The sequence below is a fragment of the Ammodytes marinus genome (genome assembly GCF_949987685.1).
Source record: "Ammodytes marinus genome assembly, chromosome: 5".
In the NCBI taxonomy this organism is placed as follows: domain Eukaryota; kingdom Metazoa; phylum Chordata; class Actinopteri; order Uranoscopiformes; family Ammodytidae; genus Ammodytes; species Ammodytes marinus.
The window spans coordinates 5158993-5175356 of NC_137234.1; the positions used below are offsets into that span (position 1 = coordinate 5158993).

The 16364-nt window shown below is 39.2% G+C and overlaps 1 protein-coding gene across 1 annotated transcript; it reads left to right on the plus strand.

Moving 5' to 3' along the window:
- Positions 1 to 217: 217 nt before the first annotated feature.
- On the plus strand, positions 218 to 16126 carry LOC307251188 (uncharacterized protein; the record flags this gene model as incomplete). Its single annotated transcript, XM_080028509.1, has 17 exons — positions 218 to 404; positions 1471 to 1703; positions 2376 to 2441; positions 3673 to 3882; positions 5966 to 6026; positions 6173 to 6364; positions 6930 to 7077; positions 7572 to 7679; positions 8061 to 8331; positions 10044 to 10242; positions 11960 to 12192; positions 12578 to 12643; positions 13385 to 13594; positions 13977 to 14037; positions 14200 to 14370; positions 14960 to 15086; positions 15874 to 16126. 17 exons carry the CDS (start codon positions 218 to 220, stop codon positions 16124 to 16126), a joined length of 2796 nt encoding a protein of 931 aa, XP_079884635.1.
- Positions 16127 to 16364: the final 238 nt, after the last annotated feature.

Here is a 16364-nt window from a genome sequence, read left to right on the forward strand (position 1 = left end):
AATGATACAAATCTCCAAAACAGTTGTTGATCTTGTCACCTTTGGGTGCTGTGTACAGGTGATGTGAAGGTGGCAGTTGGCAGGTAGCCGACGACGGTGATCGCCATAATTTTTTTTTTTTAACTTTTTGCTGCGATTTCAAGTCAGTGTGTGTGTGTGTGTGTATGTATGTGTGGACTCTTCTCTCTTGTTGCTGGAGTGAGTTGCACCTGAGAAGATGTTTGACTTGAAGAGAGAGTGGACCATCTCGTTTGCAGGATGCGGCTTCATGGGGATTTACTATGTCGGTGCCACCAGTTGCATCCTTGAACGGTTCCCTCGCTTCATACAAGGCGCGTCTAAAATCTATGGCTCGTCTGCAGGTGCTTTGATGGCTGCTGTTCTTACTATTGGAATACCACTAGGTGAGTTGTTGTTGTATGGGTCACATCTCCACTGACCAACTTTCATTCAGAAATATGTCATTTCAGAACTAAGCAATATCCAAAATGACATTTAAATGACAGTGTTAATTCCATTGTCAGTAGCCTATTATGAATTTTTCTGTTTGTTGTGATTTATTGCATGTTGTATTCTTCACTTCATCACTATAGGATTTAAAGCTGTTTTTCAAGGCAAGGCAAGTTTATTTCTATAGCACAATTCAGACACAAGGCCATTCAAAGTGCTTTACAGGGGCATACATAAACATCAAGATAATACATAAGCAAATATTGAAAATGCATTTGCCTCATCAGCTTCTTTCATGGCAGAATTATTGTTTTCACCCCAAGAGATATCTCTTGCATTTACCCACATATGACATCATTGACCAGTGTGATTTGTGAAATTGTTGCTGTGGTTACTTCTTATGTGAAGATATTCACTGATTTTTAGTGGTAAGAAGAGTGGTACGTTTTTCGTTCATGTACATGACCTTTCGTTGACTTGGGAGGTGAGCGTTAGACACAACCTGATTGTAGAAAGACAACACTGACCCCAATAAACATGAGTTAATTTTTAAACTCGTTATCCGATAATTAATGTAAGGTACAATTTTCTTTGGCAAATAATTGGTTGCAAAATAGGCAAAGAAAACATGGTTCATTTTAATTATAAATCATCCTGTCCTTTGTATAAAAAAATATAGCCTTAGTCTATATAAATCAAATAATACTATAAAAATAAATGTATCATAAATCAGACAACACATATGAACAAATCCTTCCCTAATAACCTTCAGCATAGTGCTAAGAATTATTATGTAAAGTTTAGTTGATGTAGTTCCTAGGGAAGTTGAGATTTCTGGCTGGGAGTATTGGTGGAAAAAAAAGACCTGTGCATTCAGAATTTTTTTTTTCAATGCTTGTCTGCAGACCATTTCCAGCTTCTAAACCTGTAAACGTGTGTTGCAATTGAATGCGTCCTTAATACAGAATGTACATATGTCTGCCATGCATGCACTGCCATTGCATTGTTCCTCCTTTGCAGAGTTAACTTGTGCCGATCTGATGTTTATGGCCAAGGGGGCGAGGAAGCACCGACTGGGGCCGCTGCACCCGGCCTACAACCTGCTGCAGCTCGTCAAGGATTCACTGCAGAGGATGCTTCCAGAAGACGCTCACATCCGAGCCACCGGCAGGCTGTGTGTGTCCCTCACCCGAGTGTCCGATGGCAAGAACGTGCTTGTGTCTGAGTATGACAGCAGAGACGAGCTGATGGAGGTACTATATTTGACCTCGCCTGGTTAAAGGTGGAGTCAGCGATTCTGGAGAACACTTGTGGTCAAAAACTTTTTGTTGTTGTTGTATAAATCATTGTATATCTCGTCATGATCCGCTAGCTGTAAAGTACTGTGTGCGTGCTGGGGGGAAAAAAAGCTGCTGTTTATATGCAGCCTAGGCTCTGTAAACGGGTATATAACCAAAGCGAGTGCACCATAGCTAGCAATATGCCTGTTTACAGAGCCTGACAACAATTTTTTTTGACAACAAGCGTTCTCCAGAATGGCTGCCCCCACCTTTTAACTGACCCTTTTGTCCCGAGTCTAAGGTCAGTATATTTACTGCCGATGCATAAACATAGCCAAAAGAAGATAAGAAATATGATAAGAAAATCATCATTTTTATGAGCTTTGATAAAGATGTTGAAAAGCAGCTTCTCGGCCCTGCCAGGATGTCGGCGAAGAGTTTGTGATTCTGTGAATCATTGGTTCCCAAATGGTGTGACAAATCCAGGTGTGCAATTAGGCCTATTGCATTAAACTGTACAAAAGGTATTGAATGCTTTTGAATACAGCCGTGCCTTGAGATTTTGACTTGCTCTTTGGTGTGCCACATAACGTTCAAAAACTACTGCTGTTGTGCTAATATCATGTTAATCTTTGCCTTTTCCAGGCCCTCATATGCAGCTGCTTCGTCCCTTTCTATTGTGGGATCATTCCACCCAAGTACCGCGGAGTGGTGAGTGTAGCAAGACGACACGTCACACAGCACTTGAGCCAGGATGTTTTCTCAGTTTATCACAGCTCAACGTCACTAAGGTCAGATAGGTTTGATTAGGCTCATCTTTATTGTCATTGCACAGAGACAATAAAATGTCATTTAGCACTTTTTATTGCAAACGGATTATGTTGCAATAGACTAAGTTCAAAAGGCACTGATTTTGAAAACAGGCTCTCCTCTGCTTCTATACAAACTAGATTGTAGCAACACGCTTACTGTTTTTGAACCGGTCTTGCAAATACCGATATAATGCATTTAAAAAAAAGCTTCTCTGTACTGTGGCCATTAGTCCTACTGTTACATACATACTACTAATAATACTGCAAATGCCAGAGTACACGACCTGAAATGTTCATCCTGCCATCAAACACACATTTAGGCCCCTAGGGGGATGTCTGGGCATGAATGCACCTTACCAGAGCAATACGTTTTTATATATCCTATTTATTCATTTATATTAATGAAATTCAAACACATTGTAACTTTCAAGCGTCCAGAAAAATAGACTCAAATAAGATGTATTGTAATACAGAAGCCCTGCAAAAAATACTCTCTTACAGAATAAAAATATTAGATTGCAAACTAAAGCCTTCAAAATTACATTTACAGTTGCATCAACATCTCGTGGACAGAGTGTAAGCCAATATGTTTTACTTGTACAATGGGTTGTTCTTCAATCATATGCTTTGAACTCCAAGAGCAAGTTTATTTAGTCATTGTCTGACCCATTGATTATTACCACTTAAAGACCTAATTCACCGGTGGGAATATGAAGGTGTATGGAACTCTGAGATCCTATGTAGTATAAATGTGCAAACATTTTTGAAATCGGTTCATCCTAGCCTGAGAAAAAGCAGAAAGAGTGTTTTATGGTCTCACTGTCTAACCCCTTCATTTTACTAGTGTGACATCACACTAGTAAAAATGAAGGGTTAGGATTAACAGGACAGCTAGGCCAAGGGAAGACTGAGGAAAGACTGAGGGAAGAAAAACCTCATTCATTATATTATAATAGCGATTTTATAATGATAGAACGCCGGTTCCGTATGGGTGAAGTATTCCTTTAATGAAAACGGTTTGCAGAATCCTGGAAAGTTTTTAATTGTCTGAATATTTGAGAATATGTCATTTTTATTTAAAAAAAGTGTCTGATTCTACCGTCTGATCAACACATTTCTGTTGCTCTCAGCATTATGTGGATGGCGCCGTCAGCGACAACCTGCCGCGCTGTCACGAGAGAAACACGATCACCATTTCTGCGTTCGCCGGCGAGAGCGATCTCTGCCCGCGAACCAGCGTGCTCAACTTCCACCAGGTTCGCTTCAACAACATGAGCGTGGAGGTGACTGGGGAGAACATGTACAGAGTGAAGAGCACCTTCTTCCCCCCGGACGCTGAGGTGAGACACACACGGTCCATGGTACACAAGCTACCGACTCTCTGTCACTGCAGTTAGAAACCTTATTATTTAATAAACGTGTTGTTTTTTTAAGGTGCTAAGAGGAACTTTTTAATATTTCTGAAACAGGCTACTTTTTCCTCTGATGATCAAAAATGACATGTAACAGCAAACAAAACCATCAGTGCAAAGAATGCTATTTTTATATAGTTTTTTTCTTTATGCCTTTGTCATGGGTACGCTCACCCAGGAGGTAATAAAACACTACTGCTTTTGTCCAGAGAGGGTGCAAGAATGAACAAAAACTGAAAAGTTCCTCGGAGCACCTTTTTAAGTATACAATTTTACGTGTAAAGCTAAAAAAAAAATTGTAATGTTTATTTACACCACGTCGTTTTAATAAGGATTATTCAGTCAGTTATATATATTTTTTTTTCAGACAGTTTACCGCACATCCCATATATTTGATATAACCTAACCTAACCTAACCTAACCTAACCTAACCTAACCTAACCTAACCTAACCTCACCTAACCTAACCTAACCTTATAAATATGTTCTCACTGAGCGATGCACACAGATTCGTCAGATTCTGTGGTATGACTTGCTCAATAATAAGGCCCATTGATGGCCCACAAAGACATCTGTGTCATGCAACTATTTAGTTTGTGTGGGATACATCTCTGTGGCACAGTGCAGCAGATGCTCAGGAACGCCATGAAGGATTCAAACCAACACAGGGAAAGTAAGAATTCCTCTGAAATGAGTTTGAGACTAACATTTGCTTTTTGATTATTTTCCAGCACTAACCCAATATCCACACATTCAGGCCACAAGATGAAAACATCTCAACATACTTATTCTTTTAAATGTACTACCTACTGCAGCTGTCCTTTTAAAAAATATATAATTAGCATGCATTGTATATTTCATCATAACATCATCACCCTATGTTTGCAAAGTGTGTTGCTATTTAAATCCTTCCCTTAAAGCCACTACGAGTAAGTCGGCACGTTGGCGACACCTTTGAACAAAAGCGGTAGTATTATTACGACGCCAGCTGTCGTGAAGCTGTTTTCTAGCTCGTGCAGGGCGTTCAGATTCAAATAATCAGGAAGCAATATGGTGCGTGTCCGTGTGTTGAAAGCAAAGTGTGAGGGCACCGGACTCTTTTCGGCTCCGTGAGTCTATGGGTGACACAGCATCAACTAATGCCAGTAAGTGCTAAACACACCTGATTGCAATGAGTTGATGCATTGTCACCTCTCACGGAGCTGAACGAGTCCGTGTCCCCACACAAAGCGAATGAACGAGAGATGGCAGTTAGTTAGAATGGATCACGATGAGGTAATGTGTTTATGTTGTAAATAATGACTATTTCAGATGAATAATGGTCATCTGATGATGCTGGTATGAGGCAAAGTAAACTTTGTTTTAGTAGGCTACCGCCGTGAAATTGTGTATACGTTGCTTGGCAACGCCCTCCCGCCCGACTATCACTCTCCCTTTTCGCTTTTCTTCATTGCATTTCTTTTTTTTCTTTTATGGTTCAGCCCCGTTATCAGTCATTATGACGACAAACAACTGTCTCAAACAAGGCTCCCGCTCCCCTTCCCTCACCTGGAGGGATAGGCTTCTCAAATCGCGTAACTGCGCCACACTGAAATCTGTGACCAATACGGATATGTGACCATAGAGCATGCACGCGTGAACCGAAAATCGGACTGGGTGTACGACCAGATCAAATGCAGTAATAAAAACTATATAAAAACGTCTTTCTTTGCACTGATGGTCTTGTTTGCTGTTAAAGGTAATTTATGATTATGAGAGGAAACATGAGGCTGTTTAAAAGATATTTAAAAGTTACTCGTGGGCGCTTTAACTGAACCAAAGCATGTCTTCAGCATGGCTCTGAAATTAATTATTTTGAGGTCTCATTTCTGCCCCCTGCTGGCCAGAAATTGGTAATTGCTGTCTTCAAATGAACTGATTAACAGCTCAAAGCAAGTCTCCGACAGTTAACGCGGCTGCAGATTAAGTATTTCAAATTGCATCCTCAAAAGGAACCTTTGGATTGTTTACAGGAAATGGCTAAAATCAGTGACAACGGCTACATCGATGCTCTCCGCTTCCTGCAGGACAACGGTACGTATTCATCAAGTCATATTGACTGTTGAGTATTCATACAAACAGAAGATTGGGGAAGATTTTGTCTATTATTTTAGCTAAAACTGCAGCTGATGGTGAGTAATTCAGTATGTCAATCATCTCAATTGAAATGCCCATCACAGATCTCATAAGCAGTGAGTGTCCCCTGAGAGGTCTGGCGCTGGACACAGTGTGTTGTGAGCTGGCCAAGGAGCTGGCTGAGTCTGAAGAGTCCAGTGAGACGCCACAGCAGAGCGCAGTGAAACAACCCCGGGAAGAGCACCGATGGCTGGATCCCAAGCTCGTAGAGAACCTCCCAGTTTACATTAAAAAACGTAGGGACAGTCGTTGTTTTTTTTCTCTATCTATCTATCTATCTATCTATCTATCTATCTATCTATCTATCTATCTATCTATCTATCTATCTATCTATCTATCTATCTATCTATCTATCTATCTATCTGTCTGTCTGTCTGTCTGTCTGTCTGTCTGTCTGTCTGTCTGTCTGTCTGTCTGTCTGTCTGTCTGTCTGTCTGTCTGTCTGTCTGTCTGTCTGTCTGTCTGTCTGTCTGTCTGTCTGTCTGTCTGTCTGTCTGTCTGTCTGTCTGTCTGTCTGTCTGTCTGTCTGTCTGTCTGTCTGTCTGAATCTGATTTTTAAAGACAAAGTAGTACAAAACATGTGTGACGCAGTTAAAGAAAATACTAAATGAATCTGGTATTAATCTGGTATTAGCGTATGAATAGTGGATTTAAAATAGTTGTAATCCGCAGGGAGATAAGACTGTGATTCAAAGCAATACAAACAATAATGTACCACTGAAACACCATGCAAGTACAGAACAGTTAGTGCAGTCCTAATCTAAATATCTATGGGTGTTTTTCTCACTGTTTTTGCGTCAGAATTGTGTGAGGCCTGCAGAGATGCAAAAAATTCAGGCGGACTGTTGTCTCGTGTGAGCGACTACCTGCCAAAGAAGATGACCTCCTACCTTCAGATGCCCCGCATTCTGCCCGTGGGCGTGGAGTCGGCCCGTTCTGTAGCCCAGAGGTAAAGCTTACCCGCCTCTAGGCTAAGTAAGATAGCTACTAACAGTTCATATATTTTTTTGATGGATGTAATGTAATCTTTTTGATCAATTATTGAGATCATAACCTTTACAAATGTCGGTGAGAAAAGGCTGACAACATCCAAACGTCTTGTGTGGCTGTAAATCAACTAATTGTTTCATCTGTAATGTTTCTGAATACACAGCGGTGAGACAATTAATTTGATTGAATAATTAATTAAATCAAATAAAAAATAAAAACGAGTCATAAAAATTACTGGTTATATATAGTGAACATCAAGAAAATAATAATAGTAAATAACAAGATTCCTAATATTTGCGGCTTTCACTCAAGTCCAATTTTAGTGTAGGTTCTGTAATACATTTTTTCTCTTCTTGGTGGTAATACTTGTATTGATTGTGTACAATGATCTGTGTACTTCATGCCAATATATGTTCATATGTGACTGTCTAAGACTGTGACTGTTCCTATCAGGCTTGTTGACTGGATCCCAGATGTCCCGGGCAACATGAGCTGGCTCTATGGCATGGCTGGAAACATATACAAACAGGCCTGGAAGGGCGATGACGAGGACTATTACAGGTATGTATCAAATCAAACATTATTTATGTAGCACTTCTCCTACAATAAAAGGCAGCACAAAGTGGCAGCCATGTCAAAAACCATCACTAACAAAGTGATATCAAGTGATATTGCAAAGTAATTGATGTTTTGATTGAGAGAGTGGATGGCCTTGGGAAAGAAACTGTTCATGAATTATTATTATTATTATTATTATTATTATTATTATTATTATTATTATTATTATTATTATTATTATTATTATTATTATTATTATTATTATTATTATTATTATTATTATTATTATTATTAGCATTATTATTTATTTTTTAAACACTGCTGTTCCTCAAACTGACCAATCCCTTTGTCCCTGTCTGTCTTTTTGCTCTGTGCTTCTTCCAGTGAGGAGCCTCTGCGCCGGTGCTCTAGCCTGCCGTCAGACCTCAACCTGTGGGATAAGAGCAGAGGAGACTTGGCCGTTCTCCCACTCACACCACCAGCCACGCCCACCTCTGATCTCACCTTCACCTGGAACAAGCACAGTACTAAGTCGGGCCCCTCAATGCCCCTCACTCCACCTCCAACACCCACAGAGAGCCCCACATCTGGGCCAGGGGAAGCCACCACAGAGTCCCCCAAAAGCACAGTGGGAGGCTGGGGTCTGGGCCGGGCTGTTGGGTGGATCAGAAATAGTATTTTACCGGAGCAAACTCCTCCAAACTAAAAAAGAAAACAGATTATTGAATGCCCTTTTCCTGCACTTAAGTAAATACATTTAATATTGCACTGAGAGAAAAGAAAAAAAAAGAAGTGAATGTCGAATAAAGGAAAGGAAAGATGTGTTTTGTGGTGTCAATATTAAAGAAAGTATCAGTGGGTTTGTAGAAATTCAATCTCTATCTGATGCAGCAATAAGTATCACCGAGTACTATAAGCCTACTGACTGCACTACAGATGTTTAAGGTAAGAATACACGTTCTCTGCGTCCAGCCCCCTCTCTTAGAACTCGCTCCAATTGACGTTGTTTTGTCTGTTTTGTAAAAAACCTGAAAGTGTTTGAGGTTTTATGTCGATATTAAAGATTCACAAATTCATATTTTTAAATGAACAATGATTCATATTACTGTGTCTAAGGTAGAGAGTTGGTTAGATAAGATATACTTTTTGTCTTGTATTTGGAAATGCTTTGTATCCCACTGAGAATTATTCCCTGTAACCTACAAACTACAGACAAAATGAGTAATATTAAATATTTTGAATATTGGACTTACATCTGTACCCTGTGTGTGCAAATGGGTGACTGGTTGCAAACAGTTCACCATGACAACTTAACATAAAGTAATTAATTGTCAACGTTGTGTCGTCAGCTCATTCTACTGCCCCCAAGTGGATACAAAAATGATTGCTCTTGGTTTTATATAAAGCGCTTGTTCGACAGTGATTTTGATCTGATATTATTGGGCTTAAATGCACTGTAATTCTGTCAATGTTTTATGTTCTATCGTTTGTCATTTTTGGGATTGCATTTTAATGTGCGCTGTTCTCAGGGAAAGATATCTCGCTCTCAATGGCCCTCCCTGAATAAATAAAGGTAACTATAAAGACTGAAACGTACACTTTGATAGAAAAAAAATATAGAAAAAAAATTCATATTTCATTATGTTTTAAAAGAATTAAACTGATAGATAACTTATTTCTATTCAATATACAGTACATGCCAAATAAATAGATGTGCTTGGCAAATTGGATGCTAAAACAAAGGCAGGTTATACTTTTCATAATTATATATTCAACTACAGGCACATTATGATGCACTATAATTCTCCTCCATTACCACCAAGAAAAAAAAACACATTAAAAGCAGCAGAACATAGAAATAATAATGATCCATTGAATAATAAATACAAACGGACAGGTTATACTGTTAACTGTTTCCATACAGTATCGTTTGTAGCTACTTACAGGCTCATATTTGTCCAAATCTGTATAATAGTCAATAATGGGGTTCAAGTGGGTTTAGGCTGTCCTGTCCCCATTCTCCTGTTCTGCGCATCAATAGTCCACAATATTAGTCTGTTATGAGACTTATGTATCACATGATGTCCTAACTGCCGACCCAAATGCACACAGTGAGGGGGCCTCCTGTCTGTTTTTCTATTATGAAACACGTGACGTTGAAGCCTAGTAAATTATGCAATACCGTGCCATACCATAGCACTGCCCGCTTTGTAGAGGCCACATAAGGTAAGGTGTAGGCCTACTACATGTTGATGAAATCGTACAGAGGGAATCCAGTCCACACAGGCACCAGCTGAACTGAACTGAAGGTGGATGAGTGAATTGAAAAGACTACACTATAGCCTACTGTGAGATGTGTATGTTAAGATGATGGAGGAGAAGTTTGACTGGGACGAGGAGTGGAACCTGTCCTTCGCGGGCTGTGGCTTCAGGAGTGTTTACTACCTGGGCGCTCTGAGCTGTATCATGGAGCGCGCGCCTCGGCTGGTCCACGGAGCGTCTAAGATCTGCGGAGCTTCGTCCGGATGTCTGGTGGCCGCCGCGCTGGCTGTTGGTATTCCCATCGGTGAGTTTAACACATAAATAGTATGTAAAACAGTTCAACAGTAAGGTGCCTGAGCCTCCACTGCACGCGATGTACGCAATGTACGCGGCAAGATTACATCAATGTAGCCTACGGACGCGTTTACAAGCGATTGCGCATCAAGCATCCTGCAGTGTAGTGTGGCTTGGAGTCCATATTTCCCTGTACGGGACAATAAAATAGTATACATCTCTTCTTATCTTATTTATGTCTTAATTTCTCTGTTATTTCTTGAAGTCTTTTTTGCAGTATGGATACAGATTATGGTTTTATAAAATCAGATCTTTTGTATCTTTTTATTTTCTGATTCACCACTTACGTCTCACACATTTAGCCTACAACAAGCTTTTTCTTTTGTCTTCCTGTAGTAGTGGAGTACCTCTCCATTCATAAAGTTCATGGTTACGTTATCTCGGAGTAGCTGCTGTTATTGATACTTGGAGTAAACCGTGTACTTGGCAGGTTGACTTACACAGTGTTCACACAGTGTTCAGCAAATCCATCGTGAGAGCAAATTCCAGAGGTCAGTGGAGTTCAATCCCAAGGGTTGAAGGGAATCACCCGTCACCCTCACTCACACTCACTGCTTTATTCTGTCAATAACTTACTTTCAAACAACAATAACATGAAATGACATCACCACAAAAACATGTATATATCTACAATATTGTATATATTTCGACCTTAAAGGTGCAGTGTGTAATATGACATCATCAAGAAAGTTCTACAAAGTTCTAGAATGCAACACTCCCTGGGTAACCCCACCCCTTTAGAATAATAACAGAAGCTACAGTGGCCTTCAAGGACAAGAACAATTCTAAATTTTATACAATGCACCTGATGACATTCCAACTACGTCACTTTCAAGATGGCGGCACTAGGCTTTGGTCCAAAATATGCAGAAATATGGACATATATGAGACCCTTTCTAAGGGAAAAAAAAATAATTCAAAATTTTTTTTCAGCTATTATGCACTAAATTAAATGTACTTGTGGATATTATAATTACTTTCAACAAAATCTGCTAGGAAATAAAACCCAAAATTCTACACACTGCAGCTTTAAATCTTTTATATGTATTTTGATTGATTGATTTAATTGTATTAGTGTTTCATGCGTAAACAATATGCCATTGGAAAAAGGCTTTCAACAACCATTTCAAATACAAAGAGACCAGAAACCAAAAGTGGATGCTTGACCATACTAACCAAATAAACAATAAACAATCATGACGTTTTTCAGTCTTCAGTGACTGAGGCCAGCTTATAGTATTGTAAGTAAACAAGCTGTCATCATCAGAGCTCAAAAACATTTTAGGATTTCTGAACAAACATTTCATTCATCAAAGGTATTCTTAGCTCATCATAGAATATGTAAAAGAAAATGACATGAATGATCATACATCTCAAAGTTCACTAAGTAGATGAAAATGATACAAAGGAATTCAATACCTCAAAGAATCTGAAAAAATCCTACATTTCCCATGATGCAATTTGCAGCTCTAACAGAGGAGTCAGCAAACAACTTTTGCTTTATCAAAGAAATAAAAGTTAAAATGTCAACAACAAAAAAATCCCTTTATCCAATCTCAAAAGATAACTTCATTTAAGTATTACCATGTTATTCATTCCCTGACTCATTCAACCTTACTGCAACCATCCATCATACATCCATCACTATCTCCATTTCTTTCCTTTAGAACAGTTCTGTGTGGATGTCCTGAACATTGCCAAAGAGGCCAGAACACACACTCTGGGCGTGTTCCACCCGCGCTTCAGTCTGCTGCGGACAGTGCGGGCCTCGCTGCAGGAGAAGCTCCCGGCAGACGCACACCTCCGGGCCAGTGGCCGGCTCTGTGTGTCTCTGACCAGGATGACTGATGGACAGAATGTGTTAGTGTCTGAGTTTGACAGCAGAGAGGAGCTCATTCAGGTAGAGAGAACCTATCTATCTATCTATCTATCTATCTATCTATCTATCTATCTATCTATCTATCTATCTATCTATCTATCTATATATCTATCTATCTATCTATCTATCTATCTATCTATCTATCTATCTATCTATCTATCTATCTATCTATCTATCTATCTATCTATCTATCTATCTATCTATCTGTCTGTCTGTCTGTCTGTCTGTCTGTCTGTCTGTCTGTCTGTCTGTCTGTCTGTCTGTCTGTCTGTCTGTCTGTCTGTCTGTCTGTCTGTCTGTCTGTCTGTCTGTCTGTCTGTCTATCTATCTATCTATCTATCTATCTATCTATTTACTGTTTCTATGTAATAATAGTGTATTTGTCTTGCATAATTTTCCTCTGTAGGTTCTGGTGTGCAGCTGCTTTTTCCCTGTTTACTGTGGCTTCTTCCCCCCTTCATACCGTGGAGTGGTGAGTAGATAGAATTACAGTTTCTGAGTTAAGTTTGTGCAAAAGGATTACAAGGAAATTATACAATATGGTTCAATCTGTGTACTATAAACTGAAGCACGCATAAGCAAATGTATTTATTTTTTGAAATCTTATAAATAAAGTAAGTAAACGGTAAGTATGTCGGCGTAGGCATAACTTCAAGGTGCAGGGTGAAAGAAAACAGTTTCTTAGAATGTTGCTGCACAGTTTTGACCTCTAAAACTTATTCAAAAGTAAAGATTTTGTTAGTTATTTTACAATTTGTAGTTGCAATTACAGCTATTTTGATTTTTTTTTAAGCATTTACGTTTAACATTAACCTAAGGAGCAGCATCTTTTCCGTCACATCAGGATGAGTTAATATTAAAGGCCTACTTCACCCGTTGGAATATGAAGGTGTATTGAACTCGGAGATCCTATGAAGTATAAATGTGCTACATTTCTCTTTCTGTGATGTCACAGAAAGAGAAATGTAGGGTTATGACAGTGAGACCATAAAACACTCTTTCTGCCTTTTCTCAGGCTAGGATGATCCGATTTCAATTTTTTTTTGCACATTTATACTTCATAGGATCTCCGAGTTCAATACACCTTCATATTCCAACCGGTGAAGTAGGCCTTTAACAATAGGATTATTAATATTCACATTACTAAACCCAGCAAGATGCTCCATTTTGAACCACAATGTCTCATTCATTGGGCTCTCCTCCTTCCTCTCAGCTCTATATGGACGGAGCCCTGAGCAACAACCTGCCTCTGTTTGAGCAGAGGAACACCATCACTGTGGCTCCCTTCTCCGGCGAGAGCGACATCTGCCCCAGAGAGGGAACCTTCAACTGCATGGAGGTTCACTATGGCAACGTCAGCATCCAGGTTAACACCGGCAACGTGCATCGTGTCTGGACCTCTTTCCTTCCTACCAGACCTCAGGTGGGTCCCCATACAGGTCCCTGTTCATTTAAACTGTATGGAAAGGAACTATAAGCACAGTTACACTATAAGTAAGTGTTTTACTACATGGAAATTTGTGGCTACTTGTACAAAAGTTTTTCCATTTTCTGCACTTTTAGTTTTAGGTTATACCTCGTCTCGACTACAGTTCAAAAAACCTTTAACCCCCTACTTTCCTTTTTTTTTTTTTTCAAACTTTGTACACTGTGGTATTGAGGTTTTTACCTGAGGAAAAAATCCGAATAGGTTTTTTTCCAGCCCTGAAAAAAAAAAAAAATTGCATCGATGCGTTCTGAGATCTCCATCATGTAAAAAAAAAAAGTTCTAACAAACCTTTATGATTTCCACTTTTTCTTTACAGACGCTGGCTGAGATCTGCCACAACGGATACATGGATGCTCTACTTTTCCTGACAGAAAGAGGTGAGATAATTCTCTATATATATTTTATTTTTTATAAAGTTAGGAAAACCCTTGAAAATGTAAGTTTTCAGGGGCGCCCATAGCTCAGTTGATCACCTTGTTCCTCTTCACACACCATTCAGTAACAACTAAAACATGTCATTAGTCAAATGTCTGTGACAGATCTGCTTGGAACACAGCGTCCTCTCCCGGAGACGGAGACAGTCAGACCTGCCTGTTGTGATCTGCTGGAGTCACAGAGGAAACTGCTGAATGGACAAAACCCTCGTCAGGAAGATCACTGGTGGCTGGACCCCAGAGTCATAGAGAACCTCCCAGTGGGCTTCAAGAAAGGTAAGAATGAATTATTATTTTTATTATTTGGACCTTTATTTATACAGGTAAATCCCATTGAGACAGCAGACTCTTTTTCAAGGCAAACCTGTTCCTATTCCCACGTTTTCCAATCATTCACACACACACACACACACACACACACACACACACACACACACACACACACACACACACACACACACACTATTTTTAGCATGTAAAAACAATACAATAAAAGGGGAAAAAAACTGTAACAACAGTAAAATAACACAAAACTAAAAAAAATCAAGTTAAATATATTAATTGATCATGTCCGAAAAGGTAAGAAGGAGAATAAGCATTGTTTTGGGGAAGCTACTTAGAAACCAAAGCTTTGCAAACTAGCAATAACTTCACTGGATCTACAGCAAATCTAGTTTGGTTGACTAAAGCAATTCTTACTGCTGGAAAGGGGAGTTCAAACTACTTTGTAAAAAATGTGAAAATGTAATATGAAATTATAATATAAAAAATGTAATACAAATATGACACAGACATTAAAGTTAGTGTAATGTGTGTGTGTGTGTGTGTATTCATGAGTATGTTCATGTGTGTGTGTGTGTGTTAGTGCTGTGTGAAGCGTGCAGGGACACTCCTGATGAGGGCAGTACTCGTCTTCTTCCAGTGAGAATGGTCATGTGTCTGCTGAGCCTCCTTCTGCTGCCTATTGAGATCATCTTCCTACTCACCAAAAGGTAAAGTGCAATGATCATTAAGTGCTTTATTCATTAAGTAAAAAACAACAACAGTCCCTTAATAACATGCTCCTTACTGCAGTGGGAAATTAACTCGGACCGACAATTGCTATTGTCACTTAGGGTGGTAGGATGACCTATAGGAAGAGGGGCCGACCACTAACCATGAGCTTGCTGGGTTGATCCCCAGCACCGGACAGGAGAGTGTTAGTAATAAAACTAGTGGTGGATGGTATTACGTATATATATATCTACGGTGCCCACCATTTCTACCATTGTGTCCTTGAGCAAGACACTTTACACCAAACTGCACCAGGGACGCTGTACTATGGCTGACTCTGTGCCTCTGGAGTGTGGTAACTTGAGAGGGGATATGCGAAAAGATGAATTTTAATGTGCCTCGTCGTGTAAATTGACTAATAAAAATAACTTCACTTTGTTTTTCATTGTGACAGCGTGATTTCATCAGTTTGCAGACTGTTGACGTGGACTGAAGATCTCTGCAGGCAGACTTGGAGCAGTGAACCCAACAACTGGTGTGTGATGCACTTAAAAATATAATCAGATTTAGTTTATCAAATGAATTATTATAATTTCGGTTATATACAGTATGTTTAGATGTTAATTACATTTTATTTTATTTTTTTACAAAATAGTTTGATCTACTTTTTCTAAATTTATATAGTTAAACATACTAGATTTAGCTAAGCGTTAGTTCAACTCATTTACCTGTGAAGGCATTGGTAGTTTACAAAGCTAAACTCATTTATATATGTGTGTTCTCCAGTGTATTTCCAAAGGAGGGCTACAGCAGACAATCCTCTGACTCAGACCTCACAACCGAGACAGGAGACAAAATAATCATGACAACAACCACCAACACAAACTCTGACAAAACTCTTCATTGGGACAGCAACGGTAACCTTGACGAACTCTTCTCCCTCAACTCTTCATACGAGGGTCCTTCCAACTTCCCCACAGCAAACACAACCGCATGTGGCAACTTGACTTTAAACCACAGAATGAAACGGACACTTTAACCACCCCTAAAAAAATATTTTTTTAAACTCAAAATTGTAAAGTTAACTAAAAGGGCTTCTGTTAGATTCATTTTGCAATCAAGGAGCTTTTCCCAGTGATCCACGTGTATAGAAAATATGATTTACCTTGACATTAATCAAAGACAATGAGTAAATCGTCATGTTGAATGAGAGAGTTGGTATCCAGGCTTTCCATTATAGGTTATCATTTCATTGCGCATATCTGTTTTTTTTTTTT